Genomic DNA, 11,318 nt, shown 5'->3' on the forward strand with positions numbered 1-11,318 from the left:
TAGACTTTTCTACTAGCAGCAATGCAATGGTCCAGGACAATCCCAAGGAATTTGAGAAAGAACACTATCCACATCCAGAGAAAGAAATGTGGGAGCAGAAATGCAGAAAGAAAACATGATTGATCACGTGGTTTGATAGGGATATGATTGGGGTTTTGGCATTAAAATATCACTATTTCAAAATATTAATAATATGGAAATAAGTTTTGAACAATGATACACGTATAACCCAGTGGAATTGCTTGTCAGCTCCAGGAGGAGGGGAGAGAAAAATCATGAATCATGGAAACATGGAAAAATATTTTAAATAGATTTTAAAAAATAATCCCTTCTACAGCAACCCTAAGAAATGGTCAACCAATGCTCCCTTTGTAGACCACTAGTGAATGTACTCACTGATTTCTAAACCTATTCTCTTTGCATATCTAGTTAGAAATCTTCGCCTTATATTGAATTGGAATCTGCCTCTCCTAGTTTTTTCCTCAGGAAGGAAGCAAAATAAGTTTAATTCCTTTTCCACATGAATAGTCTATGTGGGTGGGTATGTATATATGTTATGTGGGTCTCCTTCCCTGCCAGTCCTTTCTTTAAATAATAGTTAAACAGACCATTTATGGGGGGGGGGGGTCCTGGTGCCAGAGACACCAAATCACAAAATGTAAAATAATTGTCAAGAATTGTTTCTACATGTGATTGAAAACATAATAAAAGAAAGTTTTTAAAAAAGGCATCATGTTAATTGAACCATAACTTAATCTGTAATGTGAAGACTTTGGTCTTGATTTCGGATCAATTCTTGCTCTAAAATTCTGTGATTCTCTGATTTCAGGATTAAGCTACCTCCTGATAGAAGTTACACACTAGTGATACATGTAATCCTCCCCCCTCCCTGTGTCCACCTCCCAAAGAATTACAGACATAGAGCTTATTTAGTTGGTATTTTTAACTTAAGAAAAAAATTGGATCATTAAATGAATCTGGGTCCAAATTATTTAATATATTTCATCAATGATATCTTTGTAATGATACTCTTAAAAACTTCATGTCCTGACAAATACTATTTTTTCCCTCTTTCAGATTCTGTCAGAACTTCTTATCCATGGGCACTAAATATCTCCTGTCCCCAAACTACAGTGCATTTTCAAAATCCAGTTATAAAGAAGACCAAAATGAAGTGATTTTGTTATTTCTGTCTCCTTTAATTTACACATTTGTTTCTCTGTCTTTTAATAGGTGAAAAGCCTTTTGAATGTCCAAATTGCCATGAACGTTTTGCTAGGAATAGTACACTCAAATGTCATCTGACTGCATGCCAATCTGGTGTGGGGGCTAAAAAAGGACGAAAGAAGCTTTATGAATGTCAGGTATGTAGAGTTTGCTGTGTTACCTGCCCCATTTCCTTACATAGTGGTCAATATTTGAAAGTGTAGACCTACCCACTCCCCACTCTTAATTAACTCCAAGGATGTCAGAACTCAAGGAGAAATTTTAAATTAAAGTTGTAGGTTTGGAAATCGATAAGAAGATAGACCATTCTTTTGTCTCATGGTGGCAACCCCAGGATGCAAAGATCTTTATTCCCTAAATTTCTAAAGCCATTACAAAAGCTCTGTAATTCCAAGTACTAACAGCTGCTGAAATGGTACTTTTTATGGATAAGTCAACTAACTTCATCATGTTTACCTGGGTCATTTCATCAGCCCTGTGATAGCTAGGATATTCCTTTATAATGGTTACAAACTACATTTGTCCCAAGTATTCTGTGGGACTTAATCTTGTTGTCTTAGGGAGATGTGTCACTGTTACTTTCTGTTCTTTGCTTTAGAAGATTGTAGAGTCACTGAATATACAAATAGGTGTAAATATGTATAATATTGTAGTAGATCTCTTGATTGAATCTCTACATTTGAAGTGAAAGAACAAAACTGCAAATGGGAAATAGCATAGCTAAGAATAAAGAGCAAATTGTTAGAAAAGTGTATAAGTGGAATTTTGAACCCTTGGACTTCATGCCTCAGAAGTCCTTCAGTATTTCCCAGAATTCCTCTCCTCTCTCCACTGAGTTGCATCCTCTATCTTTGTATTTAAATTTGCTGTAACTCCTCCTCTCTTTTCCTTGAGGAAAGTTGGTGAGCTTTCTTGGTTTCTCTATCCTTTTACTTACCCTTTGTTTCAAGTTAAATATTATTAAATATAATACTTGGAGTATTTAATATTAATTTTTAAAATTTACAAGAGCTATAATTAGAACATCTTGATTGGCATCTCTTATTGACCATATTAATGGTTCTCTGAACTGTGTTCAGCTATTAGTATTTTTATAATTCTTACCTTCTATCTTAGAATCAATGTAAAGTATTGATTCTAAGGTACAAGATTGGCAGAAGTCAGGTAATTGGGGTTAAATGACTTCCCCAGGATCACACAGCTAGGAAGTGTCTGAGGACAGATTTGAACCCAGGACCCCCTGTCTCTAAGCCTGGTTCTCAATCCACTGAACCACCTAACTGCCCCTCTACCAACTATTATTGAAAACTGTTTTGCCAAAGATAGTTGTTACAGAAGACATGGACATTTTAAGAATTGTAAATTAGCTCTTGTTTTATTTCATCTTAAGGTGTGCCTTGATCTCTTTCAACAATGAAACAGATTTCAGAAGTTATTCTGGAACAAGTATACAAACACAAAATACAGAGGGATTGGGTTAAAAGCAAAACTTCATTTCTTGTCACCAAAACAAACTAAGAATCGACATCTTGTATTACTTTAAAAAATTCAGTATGGGAGGGACAGTTGGTCGTCAGTAGATTGAAAGTCAGGCCCAGAGAAAGCAGGTCCTGGGTTCAAATCTGGTTTCAGACATTTCTTAGATGTGTGACCCTGGGCGAGTCATTTAACCTACAATACCTAGCCCGTCCCATTCTTCTGCCTTAGAACCAGTACATACTATTGATTCTAAGACAGAAAGTAAGGGTTTTAAAATATAATAATAATTACTATTATTATTATTCAGGAAGGGAAAGGAAGGAGCTGATTATAAATATTGGAATTTTAAGCCAAGCACTGTAAATATAGTCTCCTTTGATTTTTATTTGGAAATTAAAGACTTTCAGTAACTTAAAACTTTGTAACTAGTTCTACATTAATTTTAAATTTAATTTAGAAAACCATTTTCTCTTACACAAATCAACAAGAATGATCACTATGTTGACTTGAAAATGCTTCTCATCTCTAAAAAGATCTCAGTATTTTTTAGCCCCTGAACATATAGATTCTTTATTTCATATGAAGCAGTTAAAGAGTTGTTGGACTATTTAGGTCTTTTCAGAATTGTATTGGTTTAATTTTTGGCAAGCAGATTTTCTTCATGTAGTCAATTTATGATTGTGAGTGCCCTGTCCATTAACACCCCGACACCTTTGTTGCTTTAAATGTTCAACTTTTAATGAGCTTGGCATAGAAATATATAGAAAAACAGAAATAAATTAATTAAAAAATATATATATATATGAGCAAATTTGGAGAAAACATGAATTCCTGTTATCAGGAATTACTTCATGGAGGAAGAGATATGAGCCCATACAGTAAAGGAAAGGTAGGTATGTTTGAGAAACAAGTAGTCCTGTTTGGAGCTTAAGGCTATTATATGTGGATGAATCTGGAAAGGTAGCTTGACATCCTAATCAAGAATCTTGAAGGCTCAAGCCAAGGAGTTTGTGTCTTATGCAGTATTTGTGACCTTCAAGATGGAGAACAGGTTAGAGTAATTATGCTTTTACACTATTAGCAGACTGATAACATGATTGTTTATTGATTCAAGAAATAGACTCAAAAAATTCTCTTTACTTCTAGTTTCCTTAGAATGAATGGTATTTTATTTTCCTAAATTAAATTTCCAATTGTATAAACTTCCTATTTTAACTTTAGAAATGATGAGTCAAGATATTTTTTGCTGCCGTATTTTGAAATTAAATAGTAAAATTATTTATCTTTTATCAAAAATAAACTCAGAAATTTGTCCTATGAAAGAGAAAATCTCCCTTTCTCAATTCAGTTTATATGTTAGAAATTGGGGAAGTAGTTTCTAAATTTTTTTTAAAAGATGGTTTGGGGGCAACTGGGTGGCTCAGTAGATTGAGAGCCAGGCCTAGAGATGGGAAGTCCTGGGTTCAAATTTGGCCTTAGGTACTCTCTAGCTGTGTGACTCTGGACAGGTCTCTTAACCACCATTGCTTAGCCTTTACTACTCTTCTGACTTGGAAATAATACACAATATTAATTCTAAGGTGGAAGGTAAGGGTTAAAAAAAATGTTTTGTGCACATATGGAAAATGTCTCCAAATACAGGAAAGAAAAATTTTATTTAATGCATTAACAATTCATCATAGTCCTAACTTACCAGAATTTGTTTTGAGGATTATTCTTCTAAATGTAATGCATATCAGTTTGAAAGTTTGTCCTGTGCTTCATCATTTCAGGTCTGTAACAGTGTATTTAACAGCTGGGACCAGTTCAAAGATCACTTGGTAATACACACAGGAGATAAACCTAACCATTGTACCTTATGTGACTTGTGGTTTATGCAAGGAAATGAGCTGAGGAGGCATCTCAAGGAAATACACAACATTTCAGAACGAATAGTGACAGAAGAGCTCCTTTCTGTAGAGACGGTGGAAACTGAACCTGTGACATCAATGACTATTATAGAACAAGTGGGGAAGGTGCATGTGTTGCCACTGCTTCAGGTCCAAGTGGATTCAGCCCAAGTAACTGTGGAACAGGTCCATGCAGATCTGTTGGAGGACAATCAGGTGCAAGGCACACAGGTGGAGGAGCTACCAGAACAGGTCCAAGTTAGCTATTTAGAAGTGGGTCGAATTCATACGGAAGAAGGGACCGAAGTACATGTGGAGGAACTGCATGTTGAACGTGTAAATCAAATGCAAATGGAAGCACAGGATGATCTTCTAGAAGATGCCGACCTAGAGCAAGGGGACCCTGAAATCATGGACCAGGGAGAATTAGAAGAGAGTAAACAGACCCAAGCAGATGCTGCTGAGGCCAGTAAGGAAGATCACGGGCAAGGTGAAGATTTAAAGACTGAACCCATGGTAGATGGACAGACTTTAAAAACACAAACCTAGGACAGAACAGCTGTGCCAGTTTTAGGATGAAATACCAAATGAAAAAAAATTTTTTAATTTACATTTTGGGGTTTTTTTTTTTTTTAACTAAGGGCAGTGTGACTATCCTTAGGAAAACAGGTGGACCAAAGCTAGAATATTTCCTATACTGCTGAACCGCTCATATTATCCAGATCTGATTTTTTTTCATTTTCATTTTTTCACTTTTGCCACAGAAGAGAGAAATTTCCCAGAAATGTGTAGTTTTGAAAAGTTGATTAGTGGAATCTTAACTGGATTGCAACTTTATTATACTATTTGGTGTGAATGTAGCTACTTTCATTGTGATAAAGTTTCTTCTTCCCCAGGTCAATGCCCTTCCTGAAACATTTTGCATATTATAAAATCACATGTGAAATCATTAAAATACATATACGTGTTCATGCAGTCTAATGCATGTTAGAACATATAGAAAACAGGTCTGCATGAACAAAAACACATTTGTCACTGGGCAGTAAATTTTAGCTTTTGGCTTTCTTTTTCCACCCAGTGTTCAGAGGCCAGCTCTGCGGCAGGGACAGAGAAATGGTGTCAAGTTTCAAAATGCAAAAAAAAAATAATTTAAAAAACCCACACCCATGTGCCTTTTTCAAAACTGACTAAACTTCTACAAAGCTTCTCTAGCTCTTTAAAGGTTTGTGTGGTAAAGAGCAGTGTAGATAATGCTATAGTGCTTTATATTTTTGCTTATAATTGTCAGCTACCAATTCTTTTTCATTTTAAGGTTGATTTCATACTGTGGCAGTTTTTAAAAGGGCCATTTACAATTGGGAGATTTGGCAGCATCTGTGGTAAATTTTATTTGGATAAAAAGTTGCACTAGTATTTTACCACCAGATGGAAAAAAGATTAAAGAAAAGCATCATTTAAAATTAATGTATTTAAAAGCAAGTACAGAGAAAATATGTATATAATATATCAGGCTTTGGTTTTGAAATGGAACCTTCCCCCCCTCATCCTTAATGTAAAGATCTTGTGCTAAATCTTTTAAAGCCATATATATGAGTGCTAAACTGTGGATTTAAAAGTAGGAGTGTAAATATTTTTAATCAGTATTACTTGGAAAATAAAATATAACCAACCACACAAAATAAACCAATGTGATATCATTTCCTTGACATGTTGAAAAATTCAGGAGATATTTTAATCTTTTAAAGTAAACTTTAAAATATATTTGTGGTTCTAATTTTTAGTACTTGTGTGCATGCATGTATCTGTTCTTTTTTTAATGTACCTGGTACATAAAGGGTTAAGTGGATGACTACAAGTATAAGCCCAACTTCAGAATTCTTAGTAGGAAGGAGCAAATCAAGCTCAATAAATGATTTTTATTCTTTTGGTTTTATTCTTTTTAAATTTTGGGATTTTATTTGATATTTTTATTGTTATAGGTTGGGATCCCTTAATCCGACAGGGAGAGGAAAACGGAGTTCTAACTTACATGACTAACGATTGACTCCTGCATAGGTTTCAAAGTGTTGGATAAAGACCAGCTGCTAAAATTATTTAAGGTGATTGTAATGTCAATGATACCTTGTTTGTAAAACACAGAAGCAAATTACCTACTCAGCTCTTGATAGAGCAGAAGGTGATTAAAAACAGTTAAATTTTATGAATATATTTTATGTGGATTCTACTAGTCATTATGTAACTATTCTATTGAATGTGTTCAATGAAGAGTGATCTGTCAGTGAGACCTTGGAGGGCTGAATTATCTGTAATCAAAGCTTTGCCAGATAGGGGTCCTCGCAGACGTTATGTAAACGACTTAGTCATAATCTAGTGAGTCTGAAACTGAAAATAGCTCTGGTTGCACCAATAGGGAAGGCCAAAGTATGAAACGGATTTATTTTTAAACATAATCTCCTTTACTTGCAAGATCTCTGCTCATAAGATGGAGATCAGCTGCAAAGGCACATTGTAGGGGTCAGATGTTTCCACTGAATTTTCAGGTTGATATTATTCTAATCCAGATTAAAGTTCTTATCAGAGGAGCTGCTTAAACATAAAACCATATATATCACACATACGTATATTACATGTGTGTAAAATTTCTCTTCTCCCTTCACTCATTCCCCCCCAAACCCCCCATCTTACACATCCTCAAGTGTTTTCAGGGTGAAGACAACTCTTCTGTGGCTCCAAATACTTGTGAATTGTTTCTTTTGGAAGAAAAATGTAAGTCATTTCACATTGCCAAAAAACCAGCCCAACTGTTCCCTCTGTACTGGGATATAAAATCAGGTAAATACATACCCTGGAATCCTTAGTACACATTTATAGTTATAAGACACTATCTTCAGAAATGTTACCTTTTTACTCCCTCATGCCTAATGTAAGGATCATGCTAACTTTAAAACTATGCACACCAGAGGCTGACATTGGTTTGCACATACTTGTTCCCGGCACTCTGACGTATTTATTGTCTGTAACCTTTAAAAAGGAACAAGCCTTTAGATTTATTAAGTGACCTAAGTAGTGGGGTGGGATGTTGTGCAGAGATGGGAGGAAAGAGACCCAAGTTCAGATTCTGACTGATACTACTTAGGGGAGTCCTGAAACCTCAACTTTTGTTTTCATAAAATGGGGATAATGTTTGCACAACCTGTCTCACAGGGATGTGAGAAAAGGTTATTGTAAATCTTGAAATACATAGAATTATTAAGTACCCTCCAGTGATTCTTCAGGACTCTGCTTTCCTAATACCTCTGAGAAAATCTTTTAAAAGAAACTCCTCCCAGGGGGCAGCTGGGTGGCTCAGTGGATAGAGAGCCAGGCCTAGACACGGGAGGTCCTGGGTTCAAATCTGGCCTCAGACACTTCCCAGCTGGGTGACCCTGGGCAAGTCACTTGACCCCCATTGCCTAGCCCTTACCCCTCTTCTGCCTTGGAGCCAATACACAGTATTGACTCCAAGTCGGAAGGTAAGGTTTTTTTTAACTCCTTTCTACCCCCTTTCCTTAATGTAGTAAACTTGGACTAAAACTCAACACCTTATGTACAAGAGAGAGGTAAACTGTTATGTGGAATGGAGCGTGCTTAAGCTCATGGCAGGACTAATGTAATCTGGGTTCAAAACCCCACTTTGCTTTCTTGTGCTTCTTGGAACCTCCTTCCTCACTTTGCTCATGTGTAAAATGAGGACTTGATGACTTCTGTAAGGATCTCTGCAGCTCAAAGTTCAGGCCCTTCGATCTCATTCACGGTATGGGCTAGCTGGTCCGTTAGGTGGCTCAGCGTGGTCACAGCTAGGAAGTGTCTCAATTCAAATTTGCACTCGGGTCCTCCCTCCTGGACCTGACTGCACACTGAGCCACCAGGCTACCCCCTCCATTGAACCCTCTTAAGGCGTTTTGGATCCACTTTAGCACAAAGGACGGTGAAAGCGTATTCAGCAGTAGCCCCCGGCGTTGTTTGTAAAGTGTTTACCTAGCGTGTTAGTGTGAAAAAATCGTTATTGCACGTGACCACGTTTAAATAGTTTGGGTTGTTTCAGAAGGCTTGGTGAGGCATTGGAGGCCAAAGTCATGGGCGCCGATCAGTCGCTACAGAGCGCGTGCCTGTGGGGTAATCCTTGTACACGAGCGGCGCCCACGGCCAGCTCTGAAGGAAGCCGGCTTCTTGGGGCGTTCCATCGCCAGGGCGAAGGTTTGGGCTTATCCTGGGAGCCGCTGAAGGGGCAGAAGGAGGGAACTTGGTCAGCTTGCCGCTGTGTGCAGGCTGCAGCAGGCGGGATAAACGAGTCAGGAAGACGGCCGACGGCCGTCCACGTGGCTCTAGATAGATGGGAACTTCAGTTGCTACATGATTAAGGCTCTTTTCCCTCCAGAATGAGAAGCCACCCTGTGACTAGTTTACTCCTTCTGGTGCAGAGGCAGTTTTCAGAGGACAGATAACAACTGGGAACTGGGCAAATGTTCATCCTCATTCAGCTGTTGGTTATAGCATGGTGCAGATGTATCAGAGAATTGAGATCTCTTTGAACTGTCAGGAAATGCATTTATCCACAAAATTAAAATGTCAAGTTTATACTGGTCTGGTGTGGAGTATCCTAGGACCTAAGAGTTGGAAGGCAGCTTGGAGATCATCTGGTCCAACTTTCATTTTACAGATGAGGACACTGAGGTGCCAGGGTGGAAATGACTTGCAGAAATCGACACGGGTGGTAGGCGCAGAACCAGGGGGCGCTTTTTTTTTTTTAACCTTTGCCTTTCATCTCAGTAAGAGTGGTAAAGCCTGGGCCATTGGGATTAAGTGACTGTCTCAGGATCTTCCATGGCTAAGAAGTACCAGTGAGCAGATTTGAACCCAGGATCTCCTGTCTCCAGGCCTAAATTCATCCACAGAGCCACTTTGCTGTTTCTGCTAGGGATACCCTCTCTGTTAACTCATTTTACAGCTTCTCATTTCAAGCATGAGAGTCGTTGTTTTTTCAGTCAGGAGGGCCAAAATTAAGTTCTAATTTGAGTCTGACATAGAAAATGCAAAGCTTTTTTAAAAAAGATGCAAGAAAAATGAGAGGGTAATTACTTTCATGTATAATAAAAAAATTAGTGAAGCTGGTACTAGAATGCTCTATTAAGGATTCAAGTGAAAAATAAACCATCACATTTTCTATTTTGTCATAAACAAAGCACTTGACAGTTCAGTTCAGAAATTTAAACCATAAGATGTGTGACTTGACATTGGATCTGTCTAAATACCTTCAGAATTAAAGAGTGATGGATCAGTGGAGCACACCAGAGCTTCATCGGTACTGCTTCCTTAGTCTTCTTGCCATCTCTAGAGTAGGGAGCAGGTGGGAGATTCTCTTCCCCAGTCTGCCACGTCAAATAGCCAGGCTTTGTGTATTCCTCTAATTTCACAGGGCACTTAGAACTGTACAACCAGAGCTATAATGATCATTCTGAAATCAACTGGAAAGAATTGACACAGATAATACATGTTACCCATCTTTATATTTTAAAAAAAAGTGCAAAGTGTACTTGCCACTCCTCATGTGGAGAACACTGTTGAGAACATCTAGGGAGACCAAGGAAGCTCATCCAACATGTGGGAAATGACTATAAGAAACCCTATCATCTGGACCAGCCTTGTCCGTGAGCCGTTGACTATGTGGCCTTGGGCAAGTCACTTCTCTGTCAATTTCCTCCTCTATAAAGGGATGCCATTTGACTCGGTGACCTCTTACGTTTTCTTACGACTTCAAAAAAATTCTCCGAAAAATTCCACTGATCTTTTAAAAGTAAGAGCTTGTCCATCTAAGTTGCAGAGAAGAGTTCATTTTCTTCGACAAGAGTTTCCTTGCCTGGAATTTGAAACACTAGTGAGGTCACAGGTCTAGTCCAAAAATATAAATAAAAACCTTTCTAGGTTTTTGAAATTAAATGCTGCCACTCAAGCCTGGAAGGATCATATAAGAAATAATCAAGAACCTTGAATGAGATCAAGGAAATCAGAATTTGCTCCTCTTGAAGAACTCACGTTGACTAGTTCATCGTCCGCCAGGAAATAAATGCCAATGGTGAATACACCTGAAATAGGGTTCTCAAATGATGCCGGTCCCTTCTTTCCAGAGGAATGTAAGCTCTGAGGATGCGGGGGCCACTTTCCGTTCCTGTATCCGCAGTGCCTGTCACATCAGCAAGCTGGATAAATCCTTGCTGAATCGGATTCCAGATTCAGAGGAGCACGGAGGTGCTGATAGGAGCTAGCCACCAATGCCCACACCAGAATTTCGAAGGTGGCTATGGAGTTTGCTATTTGAGGGGAACTGATAAAGTGTTACCTAGAAATAGCTAGAAAAATAGAAATATTTGTGAATAAACTACTTATGACATATATAAGCACTATTGATGTTTTTAGGGTGCTTGGCAAAATCTATTGGGGCCACTAACTAATGTGCAGTTTATTAAGCATCAAGAGCAAACAGAATCAAATAAATCTTTTTTTTTTAAACCCTTCCTCCTGTCTTACCAATAATGTGTATTGGCTCCAAGGCAGAAGAGTGGTAAGGGCTAGACAATGAGGGTCAAGTGACTTGCCCAGGGCCACACAGCTGGGAAATGTCTGAGGCCAGATTTGAACCTAGGACCTCCCATCTCTAGGCCTGGCTCTCAATCCACTGAGCTACCC

General features: G+C 38.1%; 1 protein-coding gene across 9 annotated transcripts in view; it reads left to right on the forward strand.

Moving 5' to 3' along the window:
- The window catches only part of ZNF131 (zinc finger protein 131), a 36,173-nt gene extending 29,370 nt beyond the window's left edge, over positions 1-6,803 (forward strand). For all 9 annotated transcript variants that reach the window (XM_016431584.2, XM_016431583.2, XM_056824579.1 and 6 more), the window contains 2 exons: positions 1,234-1,364; positions 4,479-6,803. In XM_016431584.2, coding sequence (XP_016287070.1) covers positions 1,234-1,364; positions 4,479-5,144 — 797 coding nt within the window. In that variant the 3' untranslated portion in view covers positions 5,145-6,803. The remainder of the gene's footprint in view (positions 1-1,233; positions 1,365-4,478) is intronic.
- Positions 6,804-11,318: the final 4,515 nt, after the last annotated feature.

This window comes from Monodelphis domestica, chromosome 3 (assembly GCF_027887165.1).
Source record: "Monodelphis domestica isolate mMonDom1 chromosome 3, mMonDom1.pri, whole genome shotgun sequence".
NCBI classification, from domain to species: Eukaryota; Metazoa; Chordata; class Mammalia; order Didelphimorphia; family Didelphidae; genus Monodelphis; species Monodelphis domestica.